The sequence below is a fragment of the Sporothrix schenckii genome (assembly GCF_000961545.1).
Source record: "Sporothrix schenckii 1099-18 chromosome Unknown Cont41, whole genome shotgun sequence".
NCBI lineage: Eukaryota > Fungi > Ascomycota > Sordariomycetes > Ophiostomatales > Ophiostomataceae > Sporothrix > Sporothrix schenckii.
Window position 1 is genome coordinate 3,091,833 of NW_015971142.1, and position 12,882 is coordinate 3,104,714.

Consider the following 12,882-nt stretch of genomic DNA (forward strand, 5'->3'; position numbering starts at 1 on the left):
GTTGTGCTAGTTGCGTTATCTGTATCTTGCAATATGTGGCACAAGCTTGAGCCCATCCTTAACAAACGCTCTGGCGCAGTCTGGTCCAGTTGGAGGCAGAGGCAGCCAACTGTTGGGGTCATAACGTGTCCCTAGCTGACGAATTAACCCAATCATTGATAGGCATGTCCTCACAAGCGATAGAGACACAGCCATTCCACTGGCGCGGCTACCATCCATCTCACATGCCTGTAGGATTGCAGAGAGTCATTGACGCTATCCCCACAAAGACCCCGGATCAGAGCTACCACTACCACATGCCCACACAGAGCCGCCGTATTGCCGAGCGAATACCCACGTACAGCCATTTCTCGGCGTTGGAGCTGTTGCGACCTCAAAGGCTCCGCAGCCCCGAGTCGCGAGACCGAAAGCATCGGCGACAATCTTTCTTTTATTTCCTCACCTTGTTTTATTGCCGATGGTTCTCGCTTGGCTTCTCCTTGGCGTTCCTTAAGTCTATTCTTTTGTGTTTTGTCTCTCGTTTCTTGTTCCCTCTTGTCCTTCTTCTCCCTCCTACTCGCCGTACTTCTCGTCATCGCATCGCCACATTCCGCCTCGATCAAACCATCCTCTCGTCTCCTCGCCTCTCCCTTCGTCCGCCCTACACAATGTCTGGTCCCCAGTCCCGTCTCGGGTCGGTTCTGAGGCACCTTGTTGGCACCAACGGCTCCGCCGACCCTGCGCCAACCTCTACCGCCTCCACAGCGTCGTTGCCCGTCTTCAGGCACGTCCTCACGCCGACGACTTTCCTCGAGCGTGCCGCTGCTATCGAACCCGATGCCGAAGCCATTGTCCACATCACCGCCAACGGCCGCACTCTGCGCCGCAATTATGCCGAGTTTGCCGACCGCGCCCGCGGCCTCGCCTGGTACTTTGCTCACCACGGCTACCGCCGCATCGGCATCCTTGCCCCCAACACCCCGGCGTTCCTCGAGACCATCTTTGCATCGGGTGCCGCAAACGCAGTGCTGGTCCCGGCCAATTACCGCCTCATTGCGGCCGACGTCGCCTACATTTTTGACTTTGCCGATGTCGACATTATTGTGGCCGACGCCCAGTGTGCGCCGCTGCTCAGCGAGGGAAGCCAATGCTATACGTCCATGCACCCGACGGTGCCAATTTTGGTCGACGACGACGTTGATACAACCCAGGGTGAGCTGCGAGGTGCCTTTGACACGGCCGTGCTGGAGGGCCTGCAGTTTGAAGCGCACCGCCCGGACGTTGAGGACCGCACCTGGGCCGGCCTGCACCGGTTCGTGGCCGCTCAGCCAGGCTATAAGCCGGTGGATGAGGATGACACCATTGCAATCCCGTTCACATCGGGGACCACAGCGAGGCCCAAGGGCGTCGAGTATACGCACCGCGGCGCGTACCTAGCGGCGCTTGCCAACGTGGCCGAGGCAGGCCTCAACGCACAGGACGATCACAACGACAGCGGCAGTGGCAGCAAGCCTGATCGTTGCCGCTACTTGTGGACCCTGCCCATGTTCCATGCTGTTGGCTGGACGTTCCCCTGGTCTGTGTGCGCCGTGCGTGGCACCCACGTGTGCCTGCGCAAGATCGACTACCCCCTGATCTGGAAGCTGCTGCGCGAGGAGGGCGTCACTCACTTCAACGCAGCGCCGACCGTCAACACGTTGCTGTGTGCGGCGACAGAGGCTATGCGGCTGGAGCGCCCCGTCAAGGTCACTGTAGCCGCGAGCCCACCGACCGCCCACCTATTTGAGCAGATGGTAGGTCATCGCCCTCCCCCCTCTCCCGTTTCGCTATTGACAATGGTATTTTGAATGCATTGAACCTTGCTCATCTAACGCTGTGGACAGACCAAGCTAAACCTCCATCCGGTCCACGTTTACGGCTTGACCGAGACCTATGGCCCGATCACCCGCGGCTACATCCTCCCCTCGTGGAACAACCTGCCCGGCCAACAAAAGTTTGAGCGCATGGCCCGCCAGGGGCACGGCTTCTTGACCAGCATGCCGGTGCGCGTCATCAAGACCGACGAGGACAGCAACCCCGTCACGACCACCAACAAAAAGGGCGAGGTCACGTATGTCGACGTACCGCGCGACGCCCGGACCATTGGCGAGATTGTCTTCCAAGGCAACATTTGTGCCAAGGGCTATTTCAAGGACCCGGCCGCCACCGAAAAGTTGTTTGCCGGCGGTGTGCTGCACTCGGGCGACTTGGCGGTCATGCACCCCGACGGTAGCGTGCAGATTCTCGACCGTGCCAAGGACATTATCATCTCGGGTGGCGAGAACATCTCGTCCGTGGCGCTCGAGAGCATTCTGGTCCAGCACCCGGACGTGCTCGAGGCCGCGGTCGTGGCCGTACCCGACTCGCACTGGGGTGAGCGGCCCAAGGCGTACCTGACGACGAAGCCGACGGCCGAACCGGGTCGCCCCGGTACGCCTCTGGTTATTGATGAGCAGGCGTTCCTGGACTGGGTCAAGCACCAGAGCGGCATCAGCCGGTTTATGGTGCCGCGCGAGATGGAGGTCGTGACCGAGCTGCCCAAGACGAGCACCGGAAAGCTGCAGAAGAATGTACTGCGGCAGTGGGCACTCAAGGGTACACCAGACAATGTCAAGATAGCGCACTGAGCCGTTGAGCGGGCCTCGGGTGTACACTCTTGCATTGATTGTCGTGTTGTCTTCTGCATAAAATCACGTCTTGTTTATTGCCACTATTTTTGACTTTGTCTCGGCTTGTCTTTTCTTTGGCCTGGATATAACGGAAAGGCCATATGGTCGTATATGCGGAGATCGGACCGCTCTTAGGTCGTGATTCACAGCAACATATCGTTTTGTTAACTTTTTTTTTGGATTAAATATGAATTCTTGTATAAGTTGGAAGTTGCTTAGTATTAGAAACAAGTAAGCTGGAAAGCCAAGCGGCGAAATCAGAATGGCAACTGTGGATGAGCTGCAACGCTGTGAAGACAAAAGCGTACAACAACGTGAATAGAGAACAAGACAAACACAAGAGATTAAAAAAACAGGAGAAGACAGCACTCTAAACGAATAACAAACCCAAATATCCATAATGACAAGGAGTTCTTGTCCCTGGGTTTTGTCGTCATTCGCTACTTCGCACCTCAGCCTCTGACGGAGTCCGGCTCTTTTGGTTCGATCGTTGGATGGACAATACCGTGGCTATTTGTCTAAAAGAACCTTTCGGGTTGTGCCTCGGCCTCGGACTCTGTCACTGCGGCCGACGGCGGTGGCAGGTCATCGCTGGCAGTGTAGTCGTCTTGTGAAAATTCAGAATTGTTTCTAGACGTGCTGTTGTTGCTACCAGCCGTGCGACCCTCTCCGTTATTTGCACTGCTCTTTCTCCTCGACCAAAACAGACCGCCAAGTGTCGTGCTTAGGCTGCGTGCCCGCGCGCGCGAATTCGTTGCGCCCTCTACTTTGGAAGACGCCGATGGGCCTCCCGATGTCTGAACGTCGCGTCGATCGGCGGCACCGCTAGATGGCCCGGCTGTGCCCGAGGGTCCAGCCACAGACGTCCCCACACGTGTCGATGTGGCAGGTCGGGATGCGTGAGGTATGCTAGGACCTGTAACGAATGCCTCCAGAGAGCCGCCATGTTGGTGGTATCGGTACGGATGGTTCTGGTTCTGGTTGTGGTTATGGTTTTGATTTTGATTTTGGTATACGGTGGACGGGTGCAAGAGCCTTTCGGCGTCGTCAAGGAGCAGCTCGTCCTGCGGTACAAACAGGCTCGATCGCAAACTCGGTCGGACCCGCCGCGTGGATGGCCGGCGTACTGCCTGAGGACTACCTCCGTCGAGGTGCTGGAGGATGGTGTCGGCCATGACAGCACTCATCGTCGATGACAAGAGGGGCGACGGCGAGATCATGGGGCTTTGGTGGAAGTATTGTGACGGTGTCTGGTGCGGCCGCAGCACAGCCGACGGTGTGACGGGCCGGTCGGCCTGTGGCGGCGCCGGTGACGAAGGTGCTGGTGCGTTGTCGCCAGTGCCAATCGCGTGCAGGACCGCATCGGCACTTACGGGTGATGGGCCAAGGCTGGGACGAAAGGCCCCGGCAGGCGTCGAGAGAGCTGCTGCATCCAGCGGCGATCCGCTCACTGGCGAGCTGAATGACGCGCTGCGCCACGGGTTTTCTAGGAGAGGTTGCGTTGGCTCCTCGCCGCCACTCTCCTGGTCGTCCTTGTATGTCAAGTAATCACCTGCCGCGTCAGCGTCCTGCGGTGGGTGTGGCTCCGAAATTCTCGGGACAGAGGTTGCTGCCAGACTGGGCGTCGCCAGAGGTGTGCGCTGTGAGGGAACACCAGTCTCTGTTGCTAGCGAAAGAGGTCGGTTGGTGAGCGTGCCGACGAAGTTGACACGGGAAGCGCGCGATGAGCGTCGAGATCCATGCCGTACCGTCGAGCGCCCGGTTGGTGTTTGTGGTGCACCGTCTTCCCCATTGTTTGCCTGCGCCGCGAGGTTGATAGACTCTCCCGGTCCGTCGGCAACGGACAGGTCATCGTCGTCATCTTCATCGTCGTCCGTGCTTGGACGGCCGCTGGTAATGACGAAGACGCCGAAAAACGTCAACAGACACCCGCCAACGAACTTGGCTGCCTGTTCGACGGTGGTGCGTTCAAAGTCGCGGTATAGGACAGCACTGCCAATGATGACACATAACGTGAACATAACAAACTGAATTGGGATGACCTGCGTCGAGTCGAAACGCTGCAGGGCCTTGTTGACGTAGCGGACCTGCATCACGGCCGTTCCCAGCAAGATGATCAAGAGAACGTAGGTCATGGGGGTGAGAAAAGCCCCTAGCAGCGTCGAGGAAAGCATGGACGAAACGCCCTTGGTAGCCAAGACAGTATAGCCGCCTGGAATTCGTGTTAGATACGCTGGAGGAAAACAGGAGATTGAAGACTGTCAGTAGAAAAACTCACCAAACAGACCGACCAGCCCCAGGTCAATGAGAATGGACCGGTTGCCATACCGTGGGCTGGCCCACATCAGCAGCGCAATAAGCCCGCAGGTGACGCCCACGTAAATCTCAAAAGCCGCCGTCGTGATGGCATCCCACACGTCGTGCGGGTTGAGCTTGGTCTCTTCCTGCTTGGCGCTCAGGACGACTGTGACGGCGCCGGCGATGGCGATCACAACGCCCCCAAAGTCGCGCTTCCGAAACGACTCTTTAAACAGGATGGGCGCAATCACGCAGTTGGAAATCAACGCCACGACGCCCAACGGAGACACGATCGAGGCGGGAGCAAAGCCGTAGGCCAGAAAATTGCCCATTTCGCCAATGGTAATCAGCACTTGGCCCAACCACCAGTACGGCGATCGCAGGTACGACTTCGACTGCAGCGAGTTGGGATCGGAGTCCGACAAGGTCGATTTGCGGCTCTCGGAGTCGTCGCGGTGGTAGTCTGCCGTCAACGGGTCGGATTCGTGTGCAGGGTGGCCGTCGCTATTCGTGTCGCCCTCGTCGTCCGCCTCGTGCCCATCGCTTTCATTGTGTCGATTTTCGTTTCCACTACCACTTCCTTCCACGGCTCCATATCGTCCCCCATTGCCATTTCCGTGGCCGGCTCTGCTGTCGAAACTGCCTCCTTGCCGCTTCTTCTTGTTCGTGCCCCCGTTGCCGTTTGCCGCATCCCTCAGCGCCTGGCGTGCTCGTTCTCGGTTCCGCTGCTGCTCCTTATGCAACTGAATGTGGGCATAGCGCTGCACATTGAGAGCAAGCGCGATCAACACGTTTCCCACAATAGCCGTCACAATGCCAATCAGCGACGACCAGTTGCTTGGCAGCTCGCCGCCCGGTCCATCGCCAGATGTGCCGTTGTTGTTCGATGCGTCGAAGCCAGAGAACGCTGGCCATAATGCAGGCAACAGTGGCAACGGCAACGGCAGCGGCGGAGGCGCCGTTCGTATTATGTACATTTTGTCGTCGTGTCTCTGGAAGGCTCAAACGCGCAGAATCGCGCAAGGCAACACAGCCAAGCTCAGCGTTGGAGCGCCACCGTTGCGGGTGACTATCGACAGCTCGAGGGTCGACTCGTATGCATTTGGACAGGTTTGTAAGGGCGTAAAATGGGGTGCACCGGGCAGAACGAGTATGTCGCAGGTCGTGGGAGTCCCTTGCACCCCCAGTCGGGTTGGTGCAGTTTAGTTCGTTGGTCGGAGTTGGACGGTCGACGTCAGAAAACGAGGCTTTTCGCGTGTCACCGTGATGCAGTCGGAACCAGCCAGCCAGTGTCCAACCGTCGGAGAGAGAGCGTAACTGTTGCTCCCCCACTGGGAGACGATCGAGAGCGAGATGGAGAATTGAAGCTCGGACGAAAGCCACAACCAGAGAAAGAGAGTCGAAATGAGTTCTCCGTGAGGTGGATTGGCAGTTTGTTGCCTATTCCATTGTAAGATACGGCCCCGTTCGGACAAGATTCGTCATGGCAGGAGCTAATGATAGGTGCTGAGAGCGCCTGCCGACGGCGCGTAGTTAGCGCAACATCGTGCTTTATCAGGCACGTTTAGGGGCATATTAGGACCGCTTTAGGGCTTGCTGTTTCCTTCTTCCAGAATAAGCGGTTTTGCGCGTCGCACCTGCCATTTGCACTGCTGGGAAGGTGTGCATGGGCACAACATAGTGGTCGGATTCCAAAAGCAGAAGTGGACCCACTTTCTCTGCGAGCCATGCCTTCCTCCCCGTTAACACCCTGGAATTTCCGTTCGACCCGGGCGCCTCCCCCGCTTTTGGCTGCCTGAGACCACTGATGAGCAGAGCGTGGCGGTTTCCCAGGCCTCTTCCCATTTGCGAGTCTCTTTTCGCCTCTTTCGGGTCCTTTGATATTCTTCCGGGCTGACGGCCTCGACGACGACACACCCAGCACCGTTAATCTTTCAACAAGAACGCTGCGAGACGCAACCCACCAAGCACAGCCATCTTCAACAACATCTCATGCCCTGACCAAATCACCAGCATTGCCCCTCCTACAGACAACGTCATAGCCCACCGCCACCATGGGAGAAGACAACGACCCTCCCAAGAACCCCTTCATCCGGTGGAAGCAGCATGTCGACACGCACATCGGCACCACGCTCCACGGCTTGCTCGGCATCCCTAACATGGTATCCAAGAACCTCAACATCCGCGGAGAATCTGATAAAGGGCCCGACACCAGCCCTGCCAGCGGAACACAGCCCTCGTCGTCGTCTAACACATCTCAATCGCCCGCACCGCCGCAAACGAACGATAGCTACCACTCCGCATTTCCACCACACTCTTCTCTTCCCTCCGACAACGACGACTCGCTCGATGGCGTCGATGCCAGCCAGCTGCTAGCGTGGCACAAGTTCATCTACTACTCGCCCTACTCGCCGCTCAAGCTCCAGCAGCAACAGCAGCTCCACCTCCTCCCGCCGCCTGTCCCCCAGGACGTCCCGTTCGGTGCCGACCCGTTCGCCTTCACCTACGCCGATGCCTTTGAGGACCTGCTGCGCTCCAGCAGCGGGCGGCCGCTTCTCGACCTAGCCGACCGCTCGTACCGCAACCTTCGCTACCAGATGCGCTACGGAAGTGCCATCGAGCCGCCGTATGTTTTCTTCCATAGGATGCACAGCCAGCGTCTTCTCGACGCCTACTTCCCGCGCTCATCCGTGGCAGGTGGTAGTGCCGAAGCGGCCACTGGTGAGGCAAACACGCCACGTGACGACGTTGTGCGCGCGGTTGCTGCACTGGCAGAGCGGGACCGGGACCTGTGGAGAGAGCAGCTGGAGGAGGAGGACGCCGACAAGAACTATGAGAATGAGGACGAGAACAAGCATGAGGACGAGGACGAGGACGGGCACGAGCACGATGCCGAGCACGAAATCAACTCTGGACAGTGGGATGACGATGCGGACGTGAACAAGACCGTCTCGCACAGCCCATGGAACCAGACGCAGGAGACCCGGGACGCCGGGTACGGCGGCAGATTGTTTGACGAGCTAGACCGGGTCTTCCGTGTTCTGAACCGCATCATTCGCGAGGAGACAGGTGGGTCTACAGACGACACCAAGACAGATGGCGCATCAGCGGCCGAAAAGAACGAACCCAGCGCGGAAGACGAGCTCTACAACGCAGTACGCTCGGCGTATGCCAATGCCGAGAAGTCGCTTGGGACGCTGATCAAGTCGTTCTCGGGCGGGTTCGACGCCGAGGGCCGTTGCTCACGGTCTTCCTCCTCCTCGTCCTCGTCCACGACAGAGACATCTGTAGTCCGAGGAGGAGACCACTCGGCTGGAGACGGCGATGGGCGCCAGGGTGAGACCATCCAGACGACCGAGGAGCATGTCGACGCGTTTGGTAACCGCCATGTCAAGATTACGGTGCAGCGTCTCGACGCTGATGGCAACGAGGTGGCGCGGGAGACGAGGTACACCATCCGCTCACAGTCGCCGCAGGAGGCTGCAGCTTCCAAGGAGTTGTATGACAGCGATGATGACGAGAGCAACAATGGCAGCAAACAGTCCCAGGCAGGCGAGAATATCGGGACTACTTCGAAGCCGAGCAACAACAACAACGACGGCACGAAGAACTCGGGCTGGTTCTGGAAATAAAGGACATGGACAGCACAACAGGAGAAATTGCCCAGTTGGGGTCGTGGGCCTCTCATTTACTCCACTCATGACAACCTCGAGGAAGTAAAAGAATGTTTTGTGAAGGATACCCCGAGGATGTCACTTTGGTTGCTTTTTTTTATTGGCTTAAATATTATTGTCTCATGGGTTTTGGATCTAGCATGGTGGTAAATAGGTTTTACAACAGTTTTGGATATCACTAGTGTTTTTTTTGTATATAGCATACACACCGTGTTCGCTCTTTCATTAGTGTTGGATCGCATTTTTTTAATCAAAGAATAGCTTGTAACTGTCGCTTAATGACTGCCCATTGAATGTGACACAATAACAAATGCTTATTGAGCTCATTCATGATCCCTTGTCAAATTCCTGTGTAGAAGTAAAAACGCCATCTGCCATGCACAAAGTGACTTGGTCACTCTATATGAAATCATAAAGACGAGTTGTGGCCGCGTCAACCGTGAAGCGACGAGATCGCAACAAATGCATTAGTTTCGTTATTGCTGTTCCCCCACTCCTCCTTCACCTAGAGGATGTCTTGGAATTTTTTCGATTTCTTTCTGATTTAATATACGGTGTTTTGCTGCATGAGTGAATTTGAGAAATGTAGGGTGACAAAAAAAATGAATATACAAGAAGGGAGAAGGTGAAGTCATCAAGATAAGATCGGTTGACTACCATCAACTTTTTGTGATGTGTAAAATATTCAAAGACGATAGAAGGGTGAAAGTGGTATTGCGCCTATGGGTGTGCATAACAAAGAGCAAGACGTAGGATATAGTGACGTTTGGGAAAGCCCAGGATCTATGAAGCGTGAAATCGGACCAGGCTCATGACGGGTGAGATAACATAGGAAAAAAAGGGGGGACATCAAAAGGACCAGCGAGAACAAATAAAAAAAAACATTCGGAGCTGGGAACCGAAGAGAAAGGCACCTCTCCTAGTCATTCTTCCGAAGGTTTTGCAGGTACAAGGCGAATGTCCGCCGGTCCGTGGATGTCGTCAAGTTTCGCAAAAATTCGGCACCGTCACCAAGCTGTGTCAATAGAGTGGACTGCAGGTGCTGGATAAAAACGTCGCCCGTCTTGATGTAGATGGTCTGCTCCAAGCCAGCAATCTCGTTGAGCACCTGGCGTGACTGGGCATCCTTGCCTGGACGGAACTGCGAGTCCCGAAGCACATCCCAGCACGTGGAGTGGAAGCGGTCAATCACGAAGCTATCGAAACCGGGGATGCTTGGTGCAGGCGGACTGCCCAATGCAGGAGACTGCTCGCCGGTGTTTGTGCTGTTGTTCTGGTTTGCCGAGTTGGTCGTAGTTGACGCGGCGGACTTGCTGCTGGGGTTGTTGTTCGCGTTGTTGTTCGAGCCGGGTGGTGCCCGGATCACCGCCACGTCGGGACCACCCCACACGGAAGTCATACGTGCCAGGACACTGAAGGCGAGTCTGCTTCCAATCAGATTGCTGTGTCCAATAATTCTTGCAAGAGCCGTCACGGACGAGATCATAGTCTCAAAGAAACCTTGATTAGCCTCGCTGATCAGGACGCCCTCCAACTGGTTCGTCAGGATGATCTGCAGGAACGTCAAGTATTCACGACGTAGCTCAGCCAGTTGGATCTCGTCGTCCGTGCCAGAGATGGGCTCGGAGAGGCCTCCCAGCACACGCTGCAGGAGGGGAGTCAGCAGCATGTTGAGAACGTTGTAGATCTGCCCTTTGAAATTGTACACGACCTGCTCTAGCAGGCGCAGGAAGAAGGCCATCTCATCCTTGGAGGAGGTTTGCGATAAAAGGCCCTCGATCCACTGTGGCAATTGAGGCAGGACGGCGGCGCCCATAACGCCCAAGAGCCGTGAGAATGCGGAGCGGCAGGCGGCGCGGATCTCCGAGTTTGAGTTGAGCTCACCCAGCGCAATTAAAATCGCCTCAGCTGCCCTTGAGAACTCGCTCGAGATGGCCTCGTCCGGAGGAGGCTTGTTGTTGTTGCTGCTGCTGCTACCAGCACCGGGGCTGACTTGATAGTCAGAGAAACCGTACGCCAATGTGCCGAGAGCCATGATGATGTGGTGGATTTGCAAGATTGCCTGCGTATCGCCGGCCTTGGCACGCCGCAGGTTCCGCTCCATGTCTGAAAACAGGGGTTCCATCACCGAGCGGGCGTAGAGAGCCTGCTTGTCGGCCGGAGTGGCGTTTGTTGACGAGACACAGCCAATGGCCTCGTAAAGGTAGAGCTGGCCGTTGAAAAGGGCATCGGCAGAGTGATCGCTTTCGTCGGAAGACATGTCATCGTCGGCTTCGTCGTTAGGGACCTCGGCGCGGATGGGGAGGAGGTCGCTGATCGACTGGATAATCGTTTCTGCCACGTTGCCAACCTGCGACCGGAGCTGCTTCACGACGCGATGGAAGAGGTACCAAGACCGGATGCGGATGCGTGGGTGGTCATGGTGCGTTAGACGGACAAAGTTCTCCAGGGCGCGGGGGATGTAGTCGTGGTGGCTCTCGAAGAAGGAGCAGTACCGGTTGCAGATCTCCATGTACTGTAAGAGGACGGCAGGGTGCTGGAACTCAGCGATGCCCGACTCCATCATCTTGCCCATCAGCGCAACCATGCGTTCGGAAGCCGCAGCAGAGGCCTTGCTCTTGGCCGTCAGGCCCTGGTTCGGCAGGGTCAGCTCACCAAACAGGTCCAGCTCGTGCAGGGCCAGGTCGAGGTCGCGCCAGTCCATATTGGCGCCCTGCTGATCGAGCGACTGGAAGGTGTTGGCGATGAGATTGCTAAGCACATCGATATAGAGGTCCTGGTCGACTGCTGCCACGCTTTTTTGCAGGTTCTGTAGCCACTTGCGCAGCTCCTGAAACTCGGCCTCGTCGGTCTGCTCGTTTTCGCCGCCCCAGCTGCTCGTCTCATCGTAGCGCATCTTGCCGACAACAGCGTTGAGGATCGGGGCAAGCATGCCACGGTACGCTGGAGGCAGGTTGGGCACTTTCCGCAGGAATGTCAAGAGGTCGGTCAGGGCAGGGATCACGGTCGAGCAGACTTCGTCGTATTCGTCGGAGAAGAAGCGAAGGAGCAGCGGAAGGAACTCGTGCAGTAACGGCTCAGCGCGGGCGCGGGCATCCGACTCGACAGACGAGTCATCGAGGACGCGGACAATGTCACTGACGACAGTATTAACCAGCTTCGCGACAGCCTCGGCCAGGTCCGTGTCGTACTTGGGCGTCTTCTGGAAGTCGTTGAGCGGCGGGCTGGCGACCAGCTGGGAGACAACCTCACGCAGGTTAAGGAAGCCAATCATCTCAATCTTGTCACTAGGCTTCATCTTCTTGGCGACGACGTCCGTCACGGTGTCGATGGCCGCGTCGCGCACCTTGTCCTCGCCGCTGCCGGGGTTCGAGCGGCCAATGAGAGGGAACAGGAGGCTGAGCATGTCCTGGTTGATGACGAGCGAAATATCGATCCAGCTCACCCACTTCCCCATGATTTTCAGCGTCATCTCGAGGACCTGGTTGTTTTGGTTGCTGTACTGCATCAGCAGTTCCTGCCATGACCGCGCAATCTTGTGCATGTCGCGGTCGCGGACGAGATCTTTGAGGTTGTTGTTGCGCTTCACATCCGCGGATTGGCGCGCCATCATGACGTCGGCAATCTCGTCATGGACCGAGCTCAGCATACGCAGGTACAAGAAGACGCCAGCAACATTGTCAGGCTGTCCGCCGCCGTTGGGCGTGGTTGTTAAGGCCAAAAAGTCGTCGATGAACGTCTCCCAGCCCTCTTGATACGAGTAGACGAAGAGGTACGTCAGCGTCTGCGTGAGCTTGTTCTGCAAGGCCGGCGGGTCGACCTGCGTGTCGGGGTCGCCGCTTCCATATGTCCGCTGTATGTACTCGAGCAACGTGGTCTTTAGGAACGAGAGGCTGTTGCTGTCCAGGGCCTGGCTCTGCACGGCATTGTTGACGATTTCCAACGACACAAGACGCACCACCTCGGATGTTCGTGGTGAGCGGGTGAAGAGGGCCGCACACAGCTGCCAAGCCTGCGGATCCGAGCGCAATTGGTGGAGGTAGTCGAAGGCCTGGCCCTTGAGCGCGGTGTCCGAGGTTGGGCTCCAGGCAATCTCAATGGCTTGTTCAATCTGTAGAGGTGGGACGAAGGGACGAAATCAGCACTCAGCATAAGACAACAAGGCAACATCACCAAGGCATAAAAGCCATCACACCTACCTGCTGGCTGACTTGGCTGTCCAT

The 12,882-nt window shown here is 56.9% G+C and overlaps 4 protein-coding genes across 4 annotated transcripts; 2 read left to right on the forward strand and 2 right to left on the reverse strand.

The window, feature by feature from the left end:
- Positions 1 to 224: 224 nt before the first annotated feature.
- SPSK_07088 (AMP-binding protein domain protein) lies at positions 225 to 2,645 on the forward strand (the record flags this gene model as incomplete). Its single annotated transcript, XM_016733757.1, has 2 exons — positions 225 to 1,772; positions 1,863 to 2,645. The coding sequence occupies 2 exons, from the start codon at positions 225 to 227 to the stop codon at positions 2,643 to 2,645; spliced, it is 2,331 nt and encodes a 776-aa protein (XP_016591335.1).
- Positions 2,646 to 3,205: 560 nt separating this feature from the next.
- On the reverse strand, positions 3,206 to 5,962 carry SPSK_07021 (uncharacterized protein; the record flags this gene model as incomplete). Its single annotated transcript, XM_016733691.1, has 2 exons — positions 3,206 to 4,899; positions 4,966 to 5,962. 2 exons carry the CDS (start codon positions 5,960 to 5,962, stop codon positions 3,206 to 3,208), a joined length of 2,691 nt encoding a protein of 896 aa, XP_016591336.1.
- Positions 5,963 to 7,039: 1,077 nt separating this feature from the next.
- On the forward strand, positions 7,040 to 8,617 carry SPSK_07432 (uncharacterized protein; the record flags this gene model as incomplete). The annotated part of the gene is made up of 1 exon (XM_016734095.1): positions 7,040 to 8,617. One exon carries the CDS (start codon positions 7,040 to 7,042, stop codon positions 8,615 to 8,617), a length of 1,578 nt encoding a protein of 525 aa, XP_016591337.1.
- Positions 8,618 to 9,578: 961 nt separating this feature from the next.
- SPSK_06938 (exportin-T) lies at positions 9,579 to 12,882 on the reverse strand (the record flags this gene model as incomplete). The annotated part of the gene is made up of 2 exons (XM_016733608.1): positions 9,579 to 12,770; positions 12,859 to 12,882. The coding sequence occupies 2 exons, from the start codon at positions 12,880 to 12,882 to the stop codon at positions 9,579 to 9,581; spliced, it is 3,216 nt and encodes a 1,071-aa protein (XP_016591338.1).